At 35.3% G+C, this 26,843-nt stretch overlaps 3 protein-coding genes across 16 annotated transcripts in view; 1 reads left to right on the plus strand and 2 right to left on the minus strand.

The window, feature by feature from the left end:
- On the plus strand, positions 1–7,271 carry TRMT13 (tRNA methyltransferase 13 homolog). 2 transcript variants are annotated; one of them, XM_083846408.1, is made up of 11 exons: positions 1–135; positions 543–589; positions 674–740; positions 1,496–1,558; positions 1,670–1,739; positions 2,172–2,278; positions 3,216–3,383; positions 4,037–4,109; positions 4,988–5,062; positions 5,905–6,313; positions 6,618–7,271. In XM_083846408.1, exons 1-11 carry the CDS (start codon positions 16–18, stop codon positions 6,790–6,792), a joined length of 1,374 nt encoding a protein of 457 aa, XP_083702534.1. In that variant the 5' UTR covers positions 1–15; the 3' UTR covers positions 6,793–7,271. The 2 variants fall into 2 exon arrangements, with proteins under 2 accessions (XP_083702534.1, XP_083702535.1); XM_083846409.1 differs by having other exon boundaries at positions 3,330–3,383.
- On the minus strand, positions 6,296–17,791 carry LRRC39 (leucine rich repeat containing 39). 9 transcript variants are annotated; one of them, XM_083846416.1, is made up of 12 exons: positions 17,632–17,649; positions 17,326–17,397; positions 16,210–16,255; positions 14,471–14,585; positions 13,513–13,712; positions 12,497–12,602; positions 11,289–11,445; positions 10,621–10,757; positions 10,054–10,199; positions 9,507–9,659; positions 8,139–8,278; positions 6,296–7,117 (listed from the first exon to the last, which is right to left on the minus strand). In XM_083846416.1, the coding sequence occupies exons 5-12, from the start codon at positions 13,635–13,637 to the stop codon at positions 7,062–7,064; spliced, it is 1,020 nt and encodes a 339-aa protein (XP_083702542.1). In that variant the 5' UTR covers positions 13,638–13,712; positions 14,471–14,585; positions 16,210–16,255; positions 17,326–17,397; positions 17,632–17,649; the 3' UTR covers positions 6,296–7,061. The 9 variants fall into 9 exon arrangements, with proteins under 9 accessions (XP_083702542.1, XP_083702539.1, XP_083702537.1 ...); XM_083846413.1 differs by lacking the exons at positions 14,471–14,585; positions 17,632–17,649 and adding an exon at positions 17,651–17,791 and having other exon boundaries at positions 13,513–13,674; XM_083846411.1 differs by lacking the exon at positions 14,471–14,585 and having other exon boundaries at positions 13,513–13,674; positions 17,647–17,783.
- The window catches only part of DBT (dihydrolipoamide branched chain transacylase E2), a 13,786-nt gene continuing 4,427 nt past the window's right edge, over positions 17,485–26,843 (minus strand). For all 5 annotated transcript variants that reach the window (XM_083846398.1, XM_083846396.1, XM_083846399.1 and 2 more), the window contains 8 exons: positions 25,851–26,032; positions 25,299–25,426; positions 23,909–24,152; positions 23,298–23,464; positions 22,183–22,260; positions 20,390–20,581; positions 20,138–20,209; positions 17,485–19,133 (listed from right to left, as the gene is read on the minus strand). In XM_083846398.1, the coding sequence (XP_083702524.1) occupies positions 18,966–19,133; positions 20,138–20,209; positions 20,390–20,581; positions 22,183–22,260; positions 23,298–23,464; positions 23,909–24,152; positions 25,299–25,426; positions 25,851–26,032 (1,231 nt within the window). In that variant the 3' untranslated portion in view covers positions 17,485–18,965. The remainder of the gene's footprint in view (positions 19,134–20,137; positions 20,210–20,389; positions 20,582–22,182; positions 22,261–23,297; positions 23,465–23,908; positions 24,153–25,298; positions 25,427–25,850; positions 26,033–26,843) is intronic.

Genomic DNA, 26,843 nt, shown 5'->3' on the forward strand with positions numbered 1-26,843 from the left:
GGCGCTGGGAGCGAGATGGCGGCGCCGCAGCCGGAGCCGGGTCGGTGCGCGTACTTCGTGGCGAGGAAGAAGCGCTTCTGCAGGATGGTCCCGGCTCTCGGGAAGCGCTTTTGCGGGGAGCACGGGCACCAGGAGGTACCGGGAAGGGCGGGCCCTGGGGGCTGCGGTGTCCTGAGGGGGGGGGGTCGGGGCGCAGAGGCAGCCGCCGCTGCCCGCCTGGGATCCCCGCGGCACCATGGCGAGCCCGGAGCCGCCGCCTCCGTCCGTGGTGGTCCCGCTGCATGGACAGGGCCGTCCTTTGAACCTTGGCGTCCTACGGCTATCAGCTCAGCGGTAACACTGCCATTTAGTTAAACGTTTAGGGGTTTAGGAGGTATTTTATTATTAAATATTCAATTCTTGACCCGCTTCCTCCACTCTAGTTAACCTAGCTACCTCAGAATAGGTGTCTTAAAACACTCAAGCGTTGCTCAACAGCTTCTCTAAAATGGGAACACCAAATGCATGCTGAAACGTTGTTTAAACCTGTTCTTTATAACTAGAAAGAAAACGACAGAAAAAGAATTCCATGTCCTCTTGATCCAAAACAGTAAGTATATGTAAATACTTTTTTTTTTTTCAATCAGAGTTCTCATTATAAATGGTGTTACTTACTTTTCTATTTGGATTGTAGCACTGTATATGAAGACCAGCTACAAAAACATTTGAAAAAATGCAATTCAAGAGAGAAGCCAAAACCAGTAAGTACAGTGTAAAATTCAGCATTACTTCATCTCACCTTTAAGGCCCTAAACATTACAGCTTTGCACAGAATTTATTGTGCTGACAATAGCTGTGAAGAAGAAAACTGCAGTCTTAGCAAGCACTACCATAAGCACAGTGTGGAAACTGCATACTTGTTCAGCTGAAATGGAATTCACGTTCCGTGCTCCTTGTCTACTATATCTCACTGTAGTTCAGTATAACTTTTCAGTTCTCTTAGTTACGAAGGAAAATGCTAAATGGAATTTTCTCAGATGTTTTCTAAGAACAAGCTTTCACAATGCCACAGAATCATTTATTTTAGAGGCTTAATGAGAGATTGTCTAGAAAAGCACAACTGGCAGAGAGCTGTAGATGTTTTCTTACCTCTGGCAGTCTGCTAACTTAAGTATCTGCCAGCTTCACTCAATTTAGCAGTGAATTACAGAAAGCAAAGCTGGCAGTTGCAGTCAGTGCCGAAGGAAGGAATCAGATGTGTCTCAACAGCTGTTCCAAGAAAACAAAGACGGCTTCTTTAGCCTCTACGTTTCTGTCTTATCAGTGCTGCACATAAGAAATACTAAAGTTGTCACTGTTACCAGTCTAGTAAGCATTAACAGCGTAATTCTTATAAATACATTCAATCTTGTCAAAATATGCCAGAACAGTAACTTATGCTGGGTATTCAGGATCAGACTTTAGGAAAGTCATGGTAATAAACAGAATCAGATTGCTTTTCTCTTGCTTTTTGAAGGTCTACTTTGTTCAAGATATTAACGCAGGTTTAAAAGATGTAGCAGAAATACCAGAAAAACAAGTGAGTACATTTACTTGTTCCAAAGCTTGTTCCCTACGTAACATGCTGCAATTTATGATATGACTAAAGAACTAGCAAAAATAAAAAGGTCTTTTTTTTTCCCTTAAAAAGGTAACACTCTCTTCCCTATCCAAAGAAGAGCTAGAGAATTTAATTATCAAGTTGAAAAAAGCAAGTAATGGTGAGTTCATTTAACACTATAAGGCATTTTGAATTGAATTATTTCCTTGTTATGTTTGTCATTAAATATTTATGAAAAGGTGAGATGTATTTGACACTAGAACACATCTGGAGTAATTATCATTAAGGTGTAGACAATCCTCTAATAACTAAATTTTAATTAGCAAAATTGATTGAGAGAATGATAAAACATTGAATTTTGTTGCTGTTCATATAGCTAATTTTCCTTCCTTTTGTGCTTTCTTTTTGTTGTTTTCCACTCAAATATCACTACAGATAACTATTTTTCTGTTACGAAGCTGTGATGATAGACTTAGGCTCTTAACGGACTATTTTGTTAATGCCACAAATTGAACTCATGTTTCATTATTTTAACGTGTTACAAAAACGAACTCTTGACACCTGTACTGAAAAGTTTTGCATTTGTATGCAGGTCTGGAACTTGACCTTAAGGAACAAATACTGTCTCACAAGGCTTTACATGAAGCCTTAAATGACCCAAAGAATGGGGAATCTGCTTTTAAACATTTGAAACAACAGGTATGGTCACTGCTTTACTAATAGCTGTAGATGTCTTCAAAAATGTGAAATTCTCCAGGTGTAAATTCCAATGACTGCACGTGCGTAGTGCTAGTCACTTCATATAGAGGAAATCTGATACGCTTTATATAGTTCTATGCTTTTCAAATACTAGCATATCTATATTAAACCTAAAAATAGCTGCTTTGTTAAGTGTTAGTAACAAAAGTTTATTAGGATCCTAAAATGAAGTACAGTGTGAGGTTCTCGTGAGTTTTCATTTATACTTATTTTCTATTGACTTAAAAATAAATTTGAGTTACAAAAGGTAAACTACTGTAGTACTAAGTGTAAAAGGAATTTCTTACTTTTTCAATAAAAGCTGACTTTCCAGTTGTGTAGAAACATAAAAAGAATTAGTCTGAGTTTATTTTCTGCCTTTTTAGTGTATATTGAATATATATAGGAATTTTAAGCAAGATGGATTGCATACTGTAGCAAAGTAGGAACTTTGAGGAAGGAAAAAAAAAGTGAGAAACATCTGTTTTCCATACTTTCTTCCTGTGCTCTGCTTTTCTTTCCTATGTATTAAAAATGCATAACGACACAGATACAGAGAGGGCTCTGTGGGTACTCATGCTTCATAGCAGTCTAGCGTAGCACCCATATTTTGGATGGCTACTTTGAGAATCAGCAAAGAACACTATCTTAATGTGTACCTGATCCCAGAAGTACATTCCAAAGGCTTCTAGGTGGAGTTCTGTGGGTCAGGTGATGCTGATTAGCCAGAGTTTTTAACTCTTTTCCTCTGTACACACAAGATCCCTTCCCTAATATGTCATGGAAGGGAGGCCTTGAAAAAGTTTTCTGCAGTTTGATGAAATAATAATTTTCTGTCAGGCATTGCCATACACGTGTATATTTGCTTGGTTCATAAATAATCTTACTATGTTTGTAGGCTTCCATTTTAGGTAACATGGAAAAATTACATTTGCTTGGTCCAGGAAGATGTTTTATTGAGTTTGGAGCTGGGCGAGGAAAGCTGTCTCATTGGGTTGACGTTGCCTTACAGGATGTTGAAGATACTCAATTTTTGCTTGTAGAAAGGGCAACTACAAGATTCAAGGTAAAAGAGGATATTGTCACATTAGCAGCGTATAACTTTTAAGCTGTTGTTATTGAAGTTGTTAGCGTTTGCTTTTTATCTTCAAAATAACATAAAACCTAAAGAAGAGAAGGCTCCGGAGGGGGACCTCGTTGCAGCTTTTCAGTTGTTAAAGTGGACATAAAAAAGATGGAGAGTGACTCCTTGCTCAGTCACACGACAGGACAAGGGGTAATGGTTTTAAACTAAAAGAGGGGCAATGTAGATTAGAAGTCAGGAGGAAATTCTTCACTCAGGATGGTGAGGCACTGGAACAGGTTGCCCAGAGAGGTTGTGGATGCCCCATCCCTGCAGGTGTTCAAGACCAGGTTAGATGAGGACCTGAGCAACCTGATCTAGTGGGTGACATCCCTGCCTATGGCAGGGGGTTGGAACTAGATGATCTTTGAGATTCCTTCCAACACAAGCCATTCTATGAAATGTTAAAAGTTTTGGAAGTGTTCCTGTGTTCTGTACTTTGTCAACAGTGTATTTATTAGAAAAAAATCTTGGTGTTTTATGTTGGAAAGGTGCAGACGTTGACTTAAAAGCAAAAAGTTTGGCACTAGTAGCTGCAGCAAAACTGTAATTATTAGTGGCTGGCCCTATTTAATGATTCTGTTTTATTTACACAGGTGGATGGAAAACATAAGAAGAGAGATTCTATATTTGAAAGGCTCCAAGTTGATATTCAGCACTTATGTTTAAGTAAGTAGGTTCCTTCTTGACTTAATTTTAAGCCTTTATTTCAGAATTAAAGGTTTTCATTCTGGATATTGAGTCAATTTGTTTGTAGTACATTTAAATGTATCTTGTTTTGAAGATTCTTACTGGTTACCTAGACATGTTAATGGTACGTGTGTATATATATATAAATCACTATCTTAAAATTATCAAACAGACTTAAAATTTCTGCTTTTTATACATTTATGGGACAGTGTTGTGGATGAAAAACAACAAAAAAACACTTGGAAGACTTTTAGAAGTTGCAAGTTTATACATCTTTGGGTGTACAGAAGGAAGCAAGTTATGTATATCATTTATATGCAAATACATACTGTAGGTTATGTATTAACAACTGTCTTTAGGAGATGCATTAATGTTGTGCTTACACTTAATAGTATGGAAAGGCTGGAATGGTTAAGTGTAATTAGTCTAGTATAAATACAAAATCGTTTATTTCTAATACTGCATTTTAATAAAAGTCACAGTATTTATATTACTGTTTAACTGAAGCTTTTCTCTGGGCCACAGATAATTCCAGAGTACTCTGGTAATCATTTCACTGATATATTGTTTGTGTTGCTGCTCAGAAACAAAACTATGTTGCTTTATAACAGCATTAAAATACATTGTTTGTACAAAGCTGAGTTGTTCAAGAATAATAGTATGCTTCTCAACCACAACATCTGCTTCCCTTCATCTTAGAAAAAAAATCCATTTAGTAACCGTATATGCAGACCACTGTATTTCTAGTAGTGTCAAACAGTTATTTGCTCTTGTGTTAAGTGTGCTGAAGTTGTATTAACCAAAAAAATATACTGCCCCCTACAGTAATATGGGTTGTGTTTTTTTGTTCTTTCCAGATAAGGTACCTAGTTTAGAGAAGAAAAGACTACCCGTGGTAGGAATTGGGAAACATTTGTGTGGGGCTGCCACAGGTATGAATTACATATTTGTTAACTGCAGGAATTTAGGATATTATGTCTTACATTCTGAAGGGAATGATCTTCCAAACAGTTTTTATGCTTTTTCTTTCCATCTAGCTCGCTATTGATGAATGCTATTCTAAATATCTGTTGACTGCAGTGGAATTGAAAATAGATAATAGTAGACCCAAGTTGTACTTCAGTTTATGACAGAGTAGAACAAATAATAGTGGGGGGGGGTCCTGTCCTTGTCAACTGTTGAAACTTATTTTTTTACAGTCATCTCTATCCTAAAATATTTTTCTTTCTAACATTGTATTGGCTCTAAGTACATATCCCAAACAAATAAGAACTTTTTTTCTGTCCTCATAATTTTCAACATATACACTTTTCCTAATATTACATGCCTACTAACTTGAGAAAGACATTTCAACTCTGATGCTTGTATATGTACTGTTAAAGACGACACAGGTAAACATTTAAGAAGTATACATATTATTAAAAAGTATACAAACATTAAGAAGCATATATTTTACTGTATCCTAGGTATTAAACTTTTAGAGCAAATAGTGACATGTTTTACAAGGAAGAGGTCCTCCTTCAATATACCACTCAATTAACCAAAATATGTCGACTTGGGTAGAAGAAAACTCAAGAGAATAAGCCCTTAGGAGCTCTAGAGGTCTCGTAATATTAATTTAGCACTTTAGGTTTTGTTTTCAAACTATGCTTCTAATTTTTCAATATTCTCAAAGTTGTTGTTTGGCTTGTGATGCATACTTTTATTCTTTTGGGGATATATAAATAAACGCAGGGTGGTCACTGATATTTTTAGTATATCTGTTTTTTTCCAGATCTCGCTTTGAGATGTTTGGTAGAAAGCTATGCAACTTGCTGTGAAGGAGAAAATGAAGAGCCTGCAGCAAAACGTCCTAAGAATGATAAGACGGAAGTGGCTGCTAAGAGTTCAGCTGATTCAGCTGATAATGAAAGGAACAAAGACGACTTCAAGCCTGTAGCTGGAATTGTTATCGCACTATGTTGCCATCACAAATGTGACTGGACACACTATGTAGGCAGAGAGTTCTTCAAATCAGTAGGACTTGGACCAGTAGAATTTCATTATTTTCAGAGAATGAGTAGCTGGGCCACTTGTGGCATGCGAGAAACCATAACCTCTACTAGTGAAGATCACACTAACAACACAGAAGAACATGACCAACCATACAGCAAAACAGAGAGTGGTTTTGACACTCTGCAAGGGTATGTGATTTTTTTTTTAAATATAGACTCCAGCAGAAAAGCAAGATTACATATGGTAGAACATGAAATTGCTTTGGGTCCTCAGCAGGACTTGTTTTACAGGAATACTTTAATTATTCAAAAACATTCTACTTCAAAAATTCAGTTTTCACAGACTTTTCACAGTTTTAAAATATTTAAATGAGATGCTTGTCTGAGTTGAAGTGAATTTATAGTGACCTCAGTAGTTTTTCTAAGCTTAACTGCTAATGTTAATTAAAATTATTCTCCTAACACATGCTGTTTTTTCTGTTCGTGAAACTAGGCTACCAGTTGAAGAGCGAAAGGAGATTGGTGCCCTCTGTAAACTGCTGATTGATCATGGACGGATCAGATATTTACAACAACGAGGATACAGGGCTACACTACAGCATTACACAGAGTCTGCTATATCCTTGGAGAACGTCCTGTTGACAGCTGTTCCAGAGCCAACTACATGACAGGATAGACATTTGGAATTGGTAGAAGACAAACTAAAATCTATCTAAATCAGTTAAAAAGCAGATTTAGTGCTTACAAAAAAAAACTGTTTTAGTCTTTCCTCTACTCAGGAAACGGTTTTATAGTTCCCAGTTTCACTTGGAATTACAAATACACAAACCAGTTCTCATTACTGGAAAAAAAATCCCTAAGAATACTTGAAACTGGTTGTAGGCCTCATTGTTAGGAAGAAGTATATTCAGTATTCTCTTCCACTCAGTTACATTCTTTAATCATTAGCAGTTATGATAGAAGAAGGACCAGAAGTGCAACTCTCCAAATTTCCTGAAAGACAATAGGTTAAAATGAGAAATGAACGTAGTTTGTTTTCAGTTTGAAGTTCAGGATAGCTTTATATTTTAAGTAGGCCAAAGTACTTGTTTCATCAGCTCATGCTGATAATGGAATTCATTAAGGAATAAAATTCATTTTTAAACTGTCTTGATGTATTTTTGATAATTTGAATATTCATTTAGGAAATACCGCTTTTAAAAAAGCTGTCTTAGGGATCTAAAGAGCATTTCACGTTTTTCTTAAGCCCTCATGAAGAATACATCTTCAATGAATTTAAGTTCTTTGCAACTAACCGCTGCCACCTGCACATCCCTTCAAAAGTGTTTTTTTGGTCTTTTACTGTGACCTTCAAGCACACAGAGAAATAGAATCTGTTGCTTTAGATATTACTACCCATGGGCATCTTTTTTGTTGGTTTCTTTTTCTGTCATAGAAATTTAGAAGTAGCATGGAACTTTGTTTACATGTATGTCAGGGAGAAGCAGTAGAGAGTGGTTGAGAGAAAAAAAGTCAGATGTTGGTACTTCATTGCTAAAAAGTGCTGCATGCTGGGAACATAAGCATCTCTCCCTTACATACTTATATGCTAGTCCCCACCTGGACAACATCCAAAAAGAGTGAAAGTTGAGCTTTGTACGACAGAGTGCCAGAAGCCCCATACTAGTTAACTCTGATTAAATTGCAACTACAACAGACAGTCATCAATTTCCACTTCTCTAGGCTGTAGAAAACTCAAGTACGTGCATTCCAATGTTCCATGAACCATGTTCCATGGTTCCAGTACGTTCCTGCTAGAATATATGCTTTACCTGGGAAGACCTACTGTTTCAGCTTGTTAGAAGTGTCCCTGCCTTCAGTAAAAGTGTTTTTAGACTGGAAAATTTTATTCGAGTTTCTTCATGGGTCATTCATATATGTATCCTAGTTTTCTTTCATCTAGTTTATCCATCCCTCTATTCTTATCCTTCCTCACTCTATTCCAGAGGGATTGGAATTTGAAAAGAAACCATACCTGTTTTCTTCAGTGACTCCTGAATATACAAGTGCATGAATTCAATGCCGTACATTTCCTGTTGCTCCTCCTCTTCTGTATTCTCACATGGAGGGAGTGTGATCTCTAACTGCAGTGGATTGTCTCTGAAGTTGACAAATCTGACAGTTCATTGGAAAACATTATGTTTGCACTAGGTTTTGTCCAGAGAAAAAAGCTTTTGAAACTGAATTAAGATTCATCAGACAACATCTTGAACAAATGAAAAGTAATTTTAAGGGTATTTTTCCAGATGCTATCTTACAACAAGTTAATTGAAACCACCAATATTAGTAGAATTATGTAAACTAAATGAAGACGACTTCTTACATTAACTAACTGTAGCTGATTGTGATGGGAGAAAATGTTGCAGTCTTCTGAGCTTCTCCCAGTTGTCAGCCTCATCTACTTTTCACAAACAGATGAGTGGAGAACAAGGGTGCAAATGCTGGTGTTCTCCTAAGTTTGCAAGGCAAGAGCCAGTCCGGTCTTCCTCTGTTCTCAGTTCACCCCTTTCAGCTGTTCCACGTGTACCTGTGCCTGACTGTATTTCTGTTACCTTAGGGGCTTTTTGCTACAGCATGCTCAGGATATTTTAGCTGTTGTAGGAAATGGGCCAAATAAGAACCATAAGCCAGACATTTCTCTACTTGAGGAAAATGACACCTCTGAGCCTGTCCCTCCACGCTCAACCTACTACATTCTACAACAGCTACCATTACACAGGGAAAACAGATTGTAGACAGATAAAGCCTACATCTCCCCCTTCACAAACTGAAGATTATATTGGGCAGGTGAGCTTGTATATGTGTGTTTAAACAGATGCTGCTTCCTCCTAAATGGTCTGAAAACAGAAGAATTGCCTTACTGGATTAGGGATTATTTAGACTAATATTCTTTCTGTAAAATAACTAAATGAAAATACAAATAACAGGAAGGTTTGTCATAGTGTACAAAATAATCTAATTGTACCAATTAACAACTTATGTTCTTTCATTTTTTTTTTTTTTTCTAATCTAGTACAGAAGAGTTTCATCCATATCGTTATAGCTAATACTTTTTCTCCAATTCTGAGTGTTTGGCTTTTCAGGGCCAACATTGTACTTTTTGTCTTTTTCACATTCATCACCTATCTTTCCTCCTGGCTCTTGGATTTAGGGAGCGCTATATAAGGCCAATTAGAAGTGAGCATCTGGGCCTTTCAGAAATGAGAAAATGTATTGCAGTCTCCATTCACCTTTGGGACTGTATCTATCATAGCTTATGTTCTTTAAATGATACACAACTTAAGGGAAGCCTTAAAACTTATCTGCTAGCATTTTTATTTATATTTATGCAGCTTTTTCTTACCTCAGATTTGTCATGTGCTTCATACAAGCAGGAATATCCTTAAGTTTGTTGTTGCTAAGAACAAGAGTACTAAGATTTTTCATATTACCAATGGTTTCTGGCAAAGAGTTTATTTCATTCCTTTGGAGCCATAAGGTATGGAGATTTTCCATTCTGTCAAAGTAGGTATTTGCACAATCAGTCAAGATTTAGAAAATTAACCATTAATACAATGGTTAATGGTACAATGGTAATTGAATCAATGGTAATTGATTCATCTTAAGAATCATGAATGAATTATTCATTCAGTCAGTCACATGAAGGACTCATAAAGAATACTAAAATCTCAAAAAATTCATTGGCAAGAAACATTTAACTTGATAACTGATAGCAAATTTATAACTTGTTTATTGAATTGATTATTCCAATTTATCAAAAATGCATTAGGGCTGATAAATCTTAAGTTTGCTTTGAGGTTAATATTAAAATAATCTTTTGACAAATTAAACCATTAGAATTTCAGTGCAGCAGAATTCAGACTAAGATGTGATCTTTGAATTGTACTTACCTGTCAATTGCATCAGGAAGCTCCTGGAGTTTATTTCCCCCCATATCTAACCACTCTAGATTTGGCATGTTGAGAAGGGCTGAAGGGAGGGTAGTAAACTGATTCATGCACAAATCTATGTGTGAAAGCTTCTTTAATTCACTTAACTGAAAAGGAAGAGAGATTTAATGCTAGCATACATGTTCCATTACAGCAGTGATGTAATCATGACTAAGAAAAAAGAATTTAAAATACATTAAAACATATTTCAGAGTTTGTAAACAAATAATGGTTTTTGAGTTGCATTAGCTGATATGCCTTAACAACTACAGTACTCTGGACAAAAACAGATTGGCTCCTGCAACTACTCAGGTATACATATATGTATATCCTTCTCATGTGACTTCAGTTTGACTAGTCCTGTGAGAATACTGGTCATGTGTGTTTCTGTGGAGTATTTATGAAGTCAGAATATCAAAATAAATCGGAGAACACAGAGTGCAACTTCTAATGAGAATAGGTTTTGAATAAATTCAAAATACACATTACCAAAAAAAAAAATAGAACAATAGAACAGTATCTCAAAACCTGAGGAGGGAGATCACAGATATTCCTGTTGACAGCCAGTTCCAATCTTTCCAGGCTGATGCAATTACTTATTTCCTTAGGAACAGACTTTATTCTATTGTAACTGAGAAGCAGCTCTTGGAGGCTAGTCAGCTGGCCTGCAGAGAGCACAAATGAGAAAGAATGAACGTCAACATTTTATCAGATTTGAAAGACAACATTAACTGGTTTTTGTTATCCTAATATTTTTATAAGCACTTTGTGTTCTGACTAGAAAAAAATCATTCAAATTCAAGAACTTCAGGACACTAGTACAGAACTCTAGTTGAATACTTCAAAAAAGCCCGAAAACTTACAAACAAGGGCAACTCATGCTGTGAGCTCAGAACTTATAGCATGTTTTTCAGTATCACTTTTCTCTCATGTCTAATAACTGCTGTGCTTACAAGCTCTTCTCCCCCCCCCCCCCCCAACAGAGAGCTTTCATAAAGATACGTCTTTTTTATCTCGCCTTTTTTTTTTGTAGGGACTCAATGGCTTTAAGATCTCTGTCTCACTGCCAAATTTAAATCATGTTTTCTATCTACCCAGTTAGAATGCTAGTGAGGCAAAATGCACAAAAACGGCATATTTGAACAAAATTAATTTTCTTAGAAAAACAGCTTAAAATAAAAGGAAGCACAGCTCACCAATTTCTTTAGGTATACTTTCTATCGAATTCCGGGATAGATCCAGAACAACAAGATTGTGAAATCTTCCAATGAACTGAGGAATTTTCTGCAAGCTAGTTCTGTGAAGCTGCCATTCCTGGAGATGGAGTAGTTTCAATAAACATGAAGGTAATGTCTAAGACAAGAAATAGAGACCAGAAGAAATTTGGCTTAATACACAATAATACAGGATTTGGTAGAAGGTGGTGGTTAGTTATTTGAAATATTAACACTTCGTCTTATCATTATAATAAATAAGTCTTCCTTGTTCTTGAGCTATACTGTAGGATCCAGAAAAATAGTTCCAAAAATGTGTGTCATTCTAATTGTTGTTTTAACCTGCCCACTGTTTGCTCCCAGGATTTAGATATCTGCACTACTGTCACTACTTGAAAAGCTTCAGGCTTTATAACTGAAGACGAAACTGCTCTAAATTGCTTTTTGCACTTCAGTGGTGATCTAAACTATATTTCTTGTTCTGTAAAGAGAAGCAGTGAGCAGCTGAGAGCACAAGAGCAGAGGGATAGAAAAACTGCAGTGCTTGTATGTTATTTGTTCTTAAAGAACAGAGCTTCCTTACACTAACCTATGGACCCCCAGAGTATTTCTGGGTGGGGCTGTTACTCTCACTGGCCCAGCATGGTCTGATTCACTTCATATAGACCAGCATCTGCATTTCTGTGTTGGTGAAGCTAACAGCTCTGCAGCTTAAGGTGGTTAGATTCCATTCAGTTGTTGATTCTACAGTTAGCACTTCTCCACATACACTAGAAACAATAAACTATTCTGGGAATCTAACTTACTCATTTTCTCTTTTAGAAAAAGTAACAGTAAGAAATCTTATGCATCTAAACACAGGGTTTTTTTTTCCTTGATATATTTCAGTAGTTTTGGTACATTAACAAAATGAGAATTTACCTAATTAAACTCATAATTTGCAATGTAAATCTCTTCTAATGGAGGAAAGCCTTTTGGGCTGTATTTTTGCAGAGCAATGCTTAATACTCAGGACTAAAAAAGTCAGCTTACAGTCTCACAACAGTGCACCTCAATTCACTGTTAGCAAAGCACCGCATGAGCGCTTCATAGAATAAAAATAGTACAGCTGTAAGTGTAAAGATGTAAATAGTAGTTTTCTAATGCATCAGTCATTCAGCCCAGGCAATGTTAATACCTATTAACACTACCTTCCATTCTTCTTCTTCTATCCTTAAAATTGCTCTTCCATCTTCATTAATTATTTTTTCTTTGAGCTTTGCTAAAGCTGCTCTTTCCTCCCAGACAAGCAGTAGCCTACAACAGAAAGAAACTCTTTCAGTATTTCTCTATACTGGCAATAATTACTACCCATTGTATTTTCTGGAACAACAAAGAAACAGTAACTATTTTTGGGTGACAAACAATATTTATTACCTCTGGATGCTAGTTATACTATCAATTAAGGGAAGACAAGAACATGAAGTAATGTTTGTCTGGGGTAATTTATAGGAATTTTATTCATTTGCAGCTCAACACAGTTCTTCAAATTTACAGTCAGAAGGAAAACAAAACTGCATTCAGTTTCATCGTATTGCATCAGGGCAAAAGAATATAAAGTCATGTGAAATTACAGTTCCAATTTTGAAACAACCTCTTGGGACAGAAAGCATTCAGTTCAACCCGAACTAAGTACAACCAGACAAGGTCAACCAGCTAAGCATTCTTTTAGCTTGGTTTCTGAACGGGCCTTGAATAAGAATTACGAGAATTAAGCTAATTCTCTTTCTTTCTGCTTTTATTTTTCATTAGTAACTTTTGAATTTGTAATTCCATTTCAAAACACATTTGACAAATAAGGAAGGGTTCCAAAACTGCTAGTTTCTTCAAATTTCATTAAATTGCTGGCCACAGAGAAAACTAAGTGACCCTGTTAATTCCTCCATCGAGAATAAAGCATAGCAAATTAAATTACTCCACTGGTTAGAGTAATCCATACAGGAGAGAATTTTAATATCCGTATTTAGTGGATTTAGGATATGCTAATATTTTTATCTTAGAACACAATTCTTCGCTTGACGAACATATTGCCAGATTTGAACCAGTGGGAATTCTGCTGGAGTAAGGGCTAAAGAATTGGACTGGATGAGTTTGAAAAGACTAGTTACAGTCTACTGCAGCGTACCTTATGGTTTAGTTTTTCACAAACTATCTGCAATTTACCTACCTTCCTGCAGACCTCTGTCTGAATTCCTTTTCTTTCCGTAATTCTTCATTTATCTTGTGTATTCTTACTTCCCAAAGTGTCTTCACAGCAGAAAATGATCCAATACAAACTGCAGTTTCAGTCATGATTCTTACATGTTCAGGTTCAGCCACAGGAATCTGACTGTAATTTCAGGCTCAATGCATCAATGTATGTAACAGCTACCAGATGGGAACAGTGACATGAAAACTAAAGTATTGCCATACCTCCTCAATTACATCATTAAGCATAGTTAATGTATTTAAGTTGACAGATTTTACCAATTGCTTTCTCTCTGCAAAATAATTGTACCTAGTTAAATTTTATAGTAAAAAAAAGGTGATCGGTTTCATAAATCAGTTTTCAACAAAATCATTGTACAATGACCTGGGGAATTTACCACTGGAGATCATTAAACCATAGTAGAAGTATCATTCAAAGATGTTTATAACTACAATAAATACAATAAATAATGACAACAAATAAATTACAAAGCATAAGGAATTTAAACCTTCAGTTTGGGAATCAAGGTAAATACTAACTGTTGAAAGCACCATTTTGAACTTTTTTTTTCCCAAAAGGTACCCCTGTGAAGTATGTTTTTGCAATCTCTTCTGCATTCTTCATCAGTGAAGAACTATTTCTTTCAGTTTCTTACATCTTACAATTGTAGACTACGAACAACCATAATTATTAAATGCAGATATAAACATTCATTCCTTTCCCAGGAAGAAATGAAACTGTTCCCTGCAATTTTAGGCAGTTAAATCATGGTAGCTGCATCCTGGCAGGTATAAATATTTGGAATTAAAGGAGTTTTGCACTTCAGAGTAACTGAAATGTTGCTGGAAATAAATTAGCATGCTTAATTTTCTTAATAGTTTCTCTCATATTCTCATATATAATCTCATATTATATTTTAGAGTTAGTAATACATTACCTTTTAAGGCTTTTTAAATTCTTCACACCTCTCTCTCAATCTTCTTGTGGCCCTCCTGAGTCTCAGGATCCCAATTTATAGATAAATAAAGCTAATGTTTTGAAGTCATCTTTTCCTTAGAGAGATAATTAATACATAATTTTCTGAAGAGCAGCAAAGTAGGATACTCAATCATCCCAATAGGTGCATCCCTCTGAAAAATATTCTTATTGTCAATATTGTAATGATTTGGGGAAAGTTTTTTTTGTTTGTTTGTTTGTTTTTAGAAGTAAACCGAAGCAGTGATAATCATATCAAGGAGAGCTTGGAGGGTTAAACTTTGTACAAGTAGCAGTGTACATACCTGTACTCTGAATGCTGGCAATCTGATTGCTCTATTTCAACTTTTTAATAATATTTGCAGGGGCTAAGTAACAAAAATGTTTACATATCCACTCAAACTGAAAAAGTGAGGAAAACTTTCTTCCTAAGAAGTAGGTAGATATAACGAAAGTGGAATGTCAAGTCTTTTCATGCAAATATTTCCTTACAGTAATTGCGGCAGGTCTGTCTTTTAGAACATTCTTTACCATCATGTTTATTGTAATTTTACATTGCATGGATAGACTACAGTCATTTAGTGATCATTTCTGTGTTCAAACACAATCATTCTGCTTCATGTTTACAGTGTCTTTTGCTACCGTAGGTATTTGTAAAGTCTGATTATACTGAGATCAATTAATCAACAAGGTATAGCCAGGCAAATAATAATAATTTTAAATTGTCAGGATTACTTTCTGTTATAAAGACAGCATACAATCATATTATAAAGCTTGCATAAAGAAGAATCTGGTCCAACACTTTCATATTGAGGATTCTTAACTGTTCTCTGTTAAAGAAAATTGGCAGAATTTGACAGGTGATGCAAACAGTGTCCCACAATGTGTCACAATGCACCCTGGTACTCAATTAGGAATTCAATCCCTTTTTAGGAATTCAATCCCTTTTTCCCTTTAAAAGAGAGGATTCTTTCCTTTTTCTCTCTTCTGCATAAACATGATCACATTTACGTGCTGTATTTTGAAAGATTAACTTCTCTTTCAGTGGTCCTCATAGAAATTACCTTTCCCATTCCTCATGCAAATATGCAACACTAGTGACTAAAACACTGTATGAAGCTTTGTGCTCCGATTAGTAGTTTCAATTTAAATTGCCATATTCTTCAGGGCTAGATTTCTATTGGGATTAAGCAGTTGACCTGATCCATCATACCTGATTTTCTGAACTATATGCATTTTCAGGTAGAAAACTAGAAATCTTTTTAAGTGTGTTGTGCAGAAAAGAGACATAAGGGTTCCAGTCTCAAAAGACGTATTTGTTCATGCATACTAAACCCAGTATCAGACTATACAATCAATACTTATTTTTACTGCAATCTTACACTTGGCAACTCTCGTTTGTAGTGGAGAATTCAATAGATATTGCCTTAAAACCATGAAATGTCAAAGAGGCCCTATGTATACGATTCTGTTTTCAAGGATGTTTAATTATATAACAGGATTATCAAAAGCTTTTAGTTCTTTTATGTTTCATTTTCCTGACCAAAAAATGGACCACAAACATAATAATCACATTGTCAGTGACAATTCAGATGGGAATTCACAAGTGTGGCTGTAAAACAACCTCAAGTTCCTACCATGTAATCTGATCTCCCCAAAACTTCACCTCCAATCATGTGAACAAATTTAAGAACAACTTACCTCAAAGATGTGGTGCTTTCAAAGATTTTCCATGACTCATTGCTTTCTGCACAAGAGAATAGATAAGTTACAAATCTTGTCTGTACTACCAAAACCATTTGGAACTCTCACGCAGGCTCCAATGCAACGTCAGTCTAGTTCTAATTTTAACCTATGCTGAGAATAGAAGGTATCATATGAGGCACTTCTGCAAAACCCCCAAGCATTTACCACTCTTCATGTCTCCCCAGTTTGCTGAAAATTACTAGACTCCCATACATTGTTTGAGATTAACAAAAATTACTAATTGTGAACAAAAAGAACAACATACTTGTTAGGCTCCATCATGAAAAATAAGCAAGCAAGTTTTCAATTCAAAATGGCAATTACTTGTTTTACTCTTACATCGTTTAATGAAATTATAGATCACTATTTGAGATAGAAGTCAGAAAACTGGATCATTCTAACTCATATTGCAGATTATAAGGGTGTAAAATACGAAGATGAAACTTAACAAATGTCAATCATTTGGTTGTAATCCTCTTTCAGTAGAAAGAATTTTCAGTCATTATTAGGCTTTCTTAAACTATTTAGATTCTACTGTTACAACATAGAACTTTATAAGAAAAAAAAAAAAGGCAGGGGTAAACCATCTCCACACCATCACAAACTACCTGAACGCTAATGCCTCTGTAAAAAAGATGCTGTTTTAACTTCCAGTCTTCAAATGTGTATTTTTCATAATTTTGTGTGTGTTTGCTTTTGAGGGAGCTGGGGCAAAAGTTACGCAAAAGTGATCCAACAGCTTCTTTGGTAATAGGTATTTCTTCTTTCAGTTTTAGTATATGTTCAATCCTCACAGTATTTTTATTTTTTTAATACAAAAAATCATAACTTAAAGTCTAACTACTTAATTTCTTCTTCCTTGAAAGAGGTGGATAATTAGAGTTAGACTAAAAAACCTTTCCCTTTTACTGGAGTTTTAAGAAATTTCACATTTTTCCTGTGAACAAAAGTCTTCTATTAAACAATTCAAAATCACTTTATCACTTTCTATTGTACACTTTTGTTGTCCCAATTCATTTTTTGCATGACCATAACACTAAAAAAAATACACTGTTCAGACTAGACCCTTACCACAACAATATACTTGTAGGAGAACAGCCATTACGCTGCGTTCTTTTAGTAGTCTCAAGTGCAGTAGGTTCTCTAAGATAAGAAGAAATAGAAGAATGAGCCACCTGTATAGGATTGCTTACATGAAATTCACAAATAAAAACAGTATTACTACAATTCTTTGTGGCTTTAAAAAAATTTATTAGGAATAAATAAATCTGATAAAAATGAAATAAGTGATAAGCACAACATATTAGTCAAACTTTGCAAGAAATGACTTATATAAAAGACCCTTATACCACAATAAAAATATAAATAGCACCTTACATGTATACTCCCCACCTACATTACCAGCTTTCCTCTTGCTCAGTCTCAGCATCAAGGGTAACAGAGATTCTACCTCTGGTAGCTTGTGTCTTGCATCTTCACAGCTAAATACATTAGGCTACCTTGGTCTACTATTTTGGAGAATGCTCCTGTAGAGACAGTTTTTGATATATCTAAAGAAAGGAGAAAATGTCCAATTTGCATATTAATTTTTAAGGTCATATAACTGTCCTGTTTGTTTTCAGCTTACATTTCTAGAAGGCATTTATATCCAACCATTTTCTTTGTATTTCCTGTTAAATAACCACTATAATGCTTACCACCTGTTTAGTTTACCTTAAAGAAACATTACTATTGTCTGTTTTGAAGGTATTAACTTGACCCGTTGATTACTTGCCTTGGATCTCCGTTATCCCACATAGTATTTTTTTTTTAATACTAATTCTTTGTTGTATTAGAGTAATCTGCCAGACTCTAGTATCTGAACATCAATAACACAAGATGGTGAAAACTTTTAGAACACATTCTGCTTATTGTCAGGCTTATCTAACCACAGAATAAATAGTAAGATCCTTTTTTTTTTTTTAAACAGACATGCTTTCTATAAGAAACAAAAATAACTGGAAAGAATTTAAGGATTGCAACTACTTACAGCCTACAAAAATACAGTATATTCTAGACAGTTTTAAGGCCCCGATAGTTATCATTAAATGTTATCAGTAAGCATTTGAATAAACGTGCCCTCTTCCCTTTATCATTTGATAAAGAGTACCTGTGCATATAATGCCAGGAAAAAGTGGAGTACCAAAAGTTTTGAGAGGTTAACTTTGTTAAATAACAAAAAGCTCTCTGGACATCTTACAGCAGAAGCATAATAGGCATTTTATTTGTGTTTGATTTTTGCATAACTTCTTTTGGGAATTTGGATATTACCTTTTAAAATAAATTTATGTTTCCAACAAAGAACAACTGCGAGCTTTTCCCTTCAAAACGGGTTAATCAGTTTAAAAATACTGCAGACGTAGATCAGTGATTTCATTTAGACCAGCCTCATGACCATATGTATTACAAAAGGCAAAACAAAGACAATCCATCACCACATTCAGAAGTCACGCCATGACCTATTGACAGCTGGCTGTAGAAGAAATTACAGCACTACTAATTAAAAGAAGTAACAATTAATTGATAGACTGATTTAAGCTGTTGAGAACTTTTAACCACATAAAATTATTACATAATGTAAGTAGCAAAGGGCATGTGCTAGCAGAGCCAGCTTTTATAATTCTTCAGTCTAATATGAAAATTTTAGAGGCATATTCTAGCCATGGTTTCCTTTATTTAAGGTCTAGCAGCATTGAAGCAGGGTTCTCCAAATAAGATTTCCACAAGTTAGAAAATCGGGCCATTGTAGCTCCATCAATAATGCGGTGATCAGCTGACCAGCTCACGTTCATTATCTGTGCTTTAAATACTTCACCTTTTCCATTAAACCGAGGAAGAATCTACAAATCAGAGAAAGGAATAAAATAAAGTAGAAATATGAAATATTTTAATTAACAAATCTGTATTTTTATTGTTAATTTGTTAATCTAAATTCAAACATTTTATTAAATTAGGCAGACAGATAACAGTAGTGCCATTCAGAAATGAAAGAGCTTCCATCATTCTTTGTGCTGCAGATAAGAATATATTGTGAACCTATATAAGAAAGAGCTGTATCTTCTTTCCAGAATCCTGGAAATACTGAAGTAGTGAAAACCTTTCTTGACTCAAAAGCTCCCTCCTGAATAGTTTCTTTCACTGCTAGCATTCAAAATGACAGTGTCCCTAAAGCATTCCCTAAACAAAAGGATCATAGAAAGAACATATGAGAAGTAAATCTAGTTAATATTAAGTCAGTATTGATCTCAAGTGTCTACATTAAAAATTTAAATCCCCAAATTCAGAAAATAAGAAGTTGCGTTAACCATACAGAGTTCTGTATAGATTCAGCCATCTGCATCATTACGCTAAACATTATTAGAATACTTTTTTAGTCTCAAGTTCTCTCCTTGATCATAGCAAGAGTGCTATTGCCATGTTGCAAAACTTATAAGAAATATAATGTATGATATTTACTAATAACTAGAAGATTAAATACATATGTGAGTGAATATAACAATTCTAGAAAATACATCTGAATTTTTGGCATAAAAGACTTCTATTTAAACATTTGGCATCTCTGCCCAGCCATCTAAAATTACTACAAAACTTTTCAATCACAAGCTATGCATTCATATAACAGAAAGAGGTCATGTTTTTGTGTGTGTGTATATATATACACACACACACACACAATATATATATATATATGTGTGCTCGCATGTATGTTTTTATATATACATACACACACAATATATATATATGTGTGCCCGCATGTATGTTTTTATATATATATATGAACATTATCATTGGATATGACCTTAGTTCACTAGAATTAAACACTGACATCACTAAGTTAATATACCTGTATCTTTCCAAGTGCTCCAATAGCTACTTCAGGAGGTAGTATTACTGGTTTGGCATAAGTGCCACCAATCTAAAAAAGAAAATGCTAGAGATATTATCAGTTAAAGAATAATTATATAATTTATTTGAAAAGGTTGATTGTTTCTAGAATGAATTGTTAATCATCTTATTCTTTGCATATTAAACTTTTATTAGAGTATTAATTTCAGAAGCAGTTTTCAGATTACGTTCTCATTTTTCTGGTACTTACTGTGCCAATATTTGAAAGGGTGAATGTTCCCCCAGTGAGGTCACTTGTTCCCAGTTGGCCAGCAGAGCCCAAGGCTTGGAGGCGATTTAATTCGGAAGCAATCTCAAAGACACTGCAGACTTGAACATTTTTCACATTTGGGACAATTAAACCTTGTTCTGTGTCCATAGCAACTCCAATGTTGTGCGAAGCCTACAATAAGTTTCATTAACTGGACATTAACATAAGCAGTCAACATAACATATATTGTACACAAAAAACACTTGAAGGATGCTTTCAAAATTATATATATTGGCAATAGTATATATACACACACACGATAAAATATTATATACATGTTTTTAACCAAGGAAGCTCTCTCTGCATTAAGCAGCTCCTCTATACTATTTTGAGTGGAGGAATGGACGTAAATTTTGAAGAATTAGCTTTTCACATCTGCAAAGTAAGTCCAAACTGATTTTTGTGGGAATTTCACCTCCAGGAAATACAAAATCTGGAATCAATTTTGCACTGAAAATATTTCATGTTTTGTTACCCACACAATCATCCTAAAATGACTATCAGTTTAGAAGAGAACACTATAACACTATAGAACACTATAATATGAAAAACAGTAAAAAAAAAAAAAAAGGAAAGTGAGTTGTCTTTCATTTTGTAGAAGAAATATGTAAGGAGTCATCTATGAGAGTCTGATAAAACAGCACAATAGGAGCTTTTACCATTATGTGTATTATATACAGCACTTTAGAAAACAGGCACTTGTTTTCCAGAAGTATCCCGCCAGTGCTTTGTATGAAAATTGTTTTATTAAATTTATCTTAAAATATGATTTTAATACGTAAGGGTTGAGAGTCAGAACAGTAGAACAATTGTGTCATTACTAAAAATTACTGTCACTGGATTTTAGATGTTCTCATTTGAATTGCTTGGTCCATCTTCAGGTAAAAACTAGAAAATCATTATACTAATATGTATTTTTGAGAACAAACCCAAATAAAGAAGTAAAAGTAACTTTAAAAGTAACATTAAACAAACCACAGAAATTAGATGTATACTGAATCAAATCCAAACTTAGACAGAATCTAGATCCTCAAATTATTTTCCACCGCAACACCAATTGGTGGTTTCACACCCATGGACAGTTAACCTCCACCACAACCAATCTTTCACTCCCTCTCCTCAAAGGGAGAGGAAAGGAAGGAAGTATGATGGACAGAAAAAAGACTCACAGGTTGAGATAAGGATAATTTAAGAAAGAAAAAAAAAAGGCAAAAGGTTCATGGAAGCAAAGAAAGAGAAAAAAAAATATTTTCTACTTCCCATCAACAAGTGATGTTCAGACACATCTTAAGCGGGGCCTCAATACGTGTAGCAGTGTGTCAGAAGGACAGATGTTCTCTTAACAGGAGTCCCCCCTTCTCCTTCCCCTTTTGCAGATTTTATTGCTGAGCATGACATCATGGCATGGGACACCCCTTGGCTGGTGTGGGTCTGCTGCCCTGGCCATGTCCTCTCCCCACCTCTTGCCCACCCACAGCCAGTAGGCTAGGGAGACGGTCTTAATGCTGTGCCGGCACTGCTCGGCAATGGACAAAACATCAGTGCAATAATGGTGCTGTCCCAGCTACAAGCACAAAGCACAGCTGTGGGGAAAGTTAACTCCATCCTAGCCAGAGACAGTTCACACTACAATTTTAGTACAAGTTATTACACATAGCTCAGACGTTTTGAAAAGTCCTCATTAGCTGTTAGCTTGGATTTTCTGCTCACAATTTTATCAGTAGTTTACAAACCTTATATGTGACATTTTGACAGCTTTCATCCAAAGAAGCATTAAGAATGGGATACTGCAATAGTCCTAGAGAAGCTGCCTGTTAAATATAAACAAAAAATAGATAGATTGTTATACTTTATATCTCAGAGAGGTGCATGGAAAGCAAGGAATGGTGAAAGACAATTTAGATTGATAACAATTTGGGTCTCAGTGCAATAAAACGTGGCTTCAACTCTCCTAAGCTCTTTGTGTGTTGATGTTTCGTCATGATTAGGAAAACAGAAGAAAAACTTCCAGAAAACAAAGATAGATGAGACAGACATATAAAAGATAATAATCCCTTTATGAAACATAATTGAAATAGAATCAGCATTTGTTATTTCCTGTTCAAGAATTCAAATCAAATAGCCCAAGAAAAAACGTTACAAGATTTCTCAGCAGTGTCATTCTAAACTCCCCACTTAGATGATTCTTATTTCAGGGAATATTAATGCTGCCTAAAAAGAGCGAGAAGATTAAGAGCTTATTTAACACTCCAGTTGAAATAGCATTATCGTAAGTTTTAGACTAAACTATGCATTCAACCTTCAGTGGTGACAACAGTTGGAAATGAAACATGAATGAGTATGAAAATGAAACTAAATGAGTACAAGTGCCCGGTCTCCTGAACAAGAGAGGACACAGATTCAATTCACCTGAACAACAGAAGAGACATACTCATTCACCTGAGGGATTCATTACCAACAACAGACACCAAACCAAACCAAAATTAAATTGTGTTTCACGTGAGGTTAATTTTAATGGAGCTCACTAAAAATACCAATAGTTTGCTAAATTTGTTTTGTTTAATTTAAATACCCAGTGATGCATATCCCTTTCCTAAGTAATGCTTTGTCTGCTTTATCTTTCTCCATTACTATTTCAAATAATTTCCATGGTATTATCTAACCCTGGCTACAATTCCAACATTAAATTGATGAGCAGTTCAATAAACAAGAAAAGCTGATACCTGAAAAATCACAGATCACAAGAAAAGTGATAGAGAGGTGCTCCAACCTACAACAATAATTGATCAGAAGATTTTGGCAAAAAACAGCATTAGTACTTCATATAGTCCTCTACTGGTTGTCTCACCTTTATGAAGAAGGGCATAAATGAAAGCTTAATTCCACGAATTTGTGCTAAAGGTTTCATCTCTTCTCGCAACTGAACAAGCTGAGTCAAGTCAATCTCATCACAATAACCAAAGTGAGGGATCTTCAAAGCTGCACTCATGGTCTTTACCATTGCCTTGTGAAAACCTGGAAAATATTCACTGACTTCTTACTCCAAGAAAATTAGCTTCTGGGAAGTTATGGTGAAATTCCAATTATTTGTTTACTCTAAAATTACTAAACTTAAAAAAAAAGCACAGAGTAAAGTCCACCTTAGGGCCAACAGTTATTCAGCACATACAGCTCAATTTTTACTTTATTATTTCAGATCACATTACTGCATCTCTCTCCTCTGTATATTTTTGAAATCATAGTATTGCAGTACAGTAATCTGCACTATTTCTGCACTATTTGCTCTACAAGCCAATACTGCCTGAAAGGCAACCAGAAATCTTTTTTTTTTCTCTCTAATTTGCAACCCAAATCCATCCAACCAAAACATGAACAATTATTTCATAAATGTTCATTGAGTAACTTTTACTGGTAGTCTACTGTGAACATTATGTCAAGACTTCATATTTCATGAATTACCTGTTATAGGTTCAGTTTTATCTTTTCCTGAAAACACAATCGGTCTGGAAACAGGTACAGGAATTTTGCGTGCTTTGTCCTTTGGAGCAGCTGGCACTGTCTCTGATTTTGGCAATGGTGGGATAATTTCAGCCTTTGGTGAGGGAGGTAGAATAGCTCCCGTTTGTTTGGCCAAATAATTGAGTATGTCTTCCTTAAGGATTCTGTTATCTTTCCCTGTTCCAACAACTTCACTCAATTTAATCTGAAAAGTACATAACAGGCTATGACACTTGCTTTACGGAGATATAAAAATATTCAATATTGTGAGAAACAGTTAATTATTCCAAGTATTAATCCAACATACCTACAATTTCCCTCCCTTCCAGCATCTTGTAGGTTCTGTGCACCTGACCAACCAGGATATGGTGACCCCATCACAGAACAGGGAAGCAAAACGGGACACAAAGCATTGCCTATAAAATCAAGCAGCTACGAGTCCTAGGCAGGATTTGGACCGGACATGCAAACACAGCAAAACATACAGCAAAACACATGATTTTCTGGGGGTCAAGGACACCTCCACCTAATTAGAACAAAAGCTAAGTAACCATAAGCTACACTACTTATAATATTCTGTGCTATGCTAATTACAAAATTCTGTGAAATAATAAAGCCTTAATTCTAACTACAACTTAGTAGCATTTTACCCACAATCCCTAAGAATGTCTGTCTCTGCAGCAGGCAGGTAACACTTTCATTAATTTACTAGGTACTCAACGTTGTTCAGATCATCTAAAAGGCCCCGTGAGGTATCTAACTGCATACTTAAAGAGGGACAAATGCTACTTACCTCTTTATTACATGATCAGTGGTAAAATATTAATTTGAAGAAAATTAGTTGTCACTTAAATTTCTCTCTCTATTGTGGTGCATTTTTAGGAAAAAAATTAAACAAGCTTTCAAAAACAGTGGAATATTCATAGATTCACCAAAAAAAAATAAGAAAAATTAGAAAAGTCCTTAAAGGACCACCTAGTCCATCCCCTGCTCTTACATAAATCTGGAGAACAGAACAAACTAGCTAAAGCTGAGAATTGATTTTTCTCTCTTCCCTCCTTTGTCCCAGAAATCCATTCTGATACTTCATTCTTTTTCCCTCTGAAAAGGTTTTCTGAAACCTCTACCCTAGAGCACCCTAGCTTCAAGCCCAGTAATTCTTTTCCTATGCGCCATAATCATCAAAAAGCATTATTCTCTCCATCACTACAACATTTTTTACACATTTGAAATAAATTTGCAAATAAGTCATTTCTCACTGTACTTTCCTCTAATCAATATCTTCTCAGTCAGTCAAACTTGTTTATAAAAGAGGGATAAAATGTGGCCAGATGCGATTCAGCAAACTTACATTGTTTTCCATAGCAAGACGACGAACTGCAGGCGTTGCTAATGTTTTGTGACCTTTTATCTCTTGGTGCGTGTGTTCTTCGTGAGACATAGCAGGTGTTTCAACAACATCTTCTTCTGGGGCAACACCTGAAAATAAAACGAAAAAAATAACTTTATTAAACTATTCTATAAGAATTTGATAAATTTCAGAACTTGATTTAAATTTTCTAACTTAAGAAAAAGTTAAATGGACAGTGAACACTGTCCCAAATTTCTTACCAAAAAAAAAAAAACCAAAGGAAGTATTACCTATCCCTCACATGAGATACTGGGGAAGGGAACACATCAGTGCTAAAGACTGCTGCCTGCGCTAAATTTTCAATAGGAAGTAACTGGCCTTTGAAGTTTTAAATTCTAACACAATATCACGTTTTCCACTTAATCTTTTTGACTTTACAGAAGAAAAAGTCAATTTCACATTTAACATTTTCAGGAGGAAAAAGTAAACTCCCCTGTCAATCTGATGGTTTATGACAACAAAATATGCAATAGAAAAAACCGCTTGCAATACCTTTTGAAGCATCAATTTCAATGTCCACTAATGGTTTTCCAACATAAGCAATTTCATCTAAGTTGTAATGGAGTTTCCTAATGATGCCATCGTAACGACTAGTAATAGTAACAGAAGCTTTATCGCTTTGTACTTCACAAATGCTATCAAACTGAGAAACACTATCACCTTCTTTTATATACCTAAAAGAAAAGACACATGTTAATATAAAAGATAATAACTGTTAAAATCTACTTTGTGTATTCTTTTGCTAAATTCAGTTATGTATATCTCCACAACATGAAATGCATTCCAGATAAGATGACAAATCATACATACTGGATACATTTGCTATATACCTCTTGCCAGATGTCACACAAAAAAAGGTTTCTGAGCAATGACACAATGTTTCAGAATATCACCACATATACAATTTTTACTATTACTTTAGCTAAGCAGAGTTTTTTTTGGCAGATTATAAACCATGTGAAAATAAGAATAAGCCTAGCTCGGTTTGAAGCTAAAGAAGTCTGTTTCAAGTTGTCAGGATCAGTGTATCATCAGTTTCAGAACAGAATCTAGAAGTTGGAAACTGTCTCCGACACAGAGATATTGCATCTACGTGTACAAAGAGGGAGGCATTCTAACACTGCCTTGCTCCCTCCGCTGGACACTTTGTTTTTGCTTAACCTAATCATCACTGGCTTTCTAGCAACAATTTAAATGTTCAAATATTTTGTTAAATTGAATGAAGAAGGGGTAGAAGATAATTTTATGTGGATTCTCTAGAGTTGTAATTTTTTCTAAAGTACAGCCAAGACCTCCTGCACCTTGAAAACACTAAAGAAAAGCCTATGAACAGGTGCAGTTAGGGCACCCCATTCCCTCCACCTTTCCCGTTTTCAAATAAAGCGGATTACAAATAAACAAAATGTAAAGCTTACTGTATGCAAGGAAAACAAAACTTGAAAAACTTCACTAGCAACCCAGAAAACGCTGTCAGGTAAATAACTG

The sequence above is a fragment of the Anser anser genome (assembly GCF_964211835.1).
Source record: "Anser anser genome assembly, chromosome: 8".
In the NCBI taxonomy this organism is placed as follows: domain Eukaryota; kingdom Metazoa; phylum Chordata; class Aves; order Anseriformes; family Anatidae; genus Anser; species Anser anser.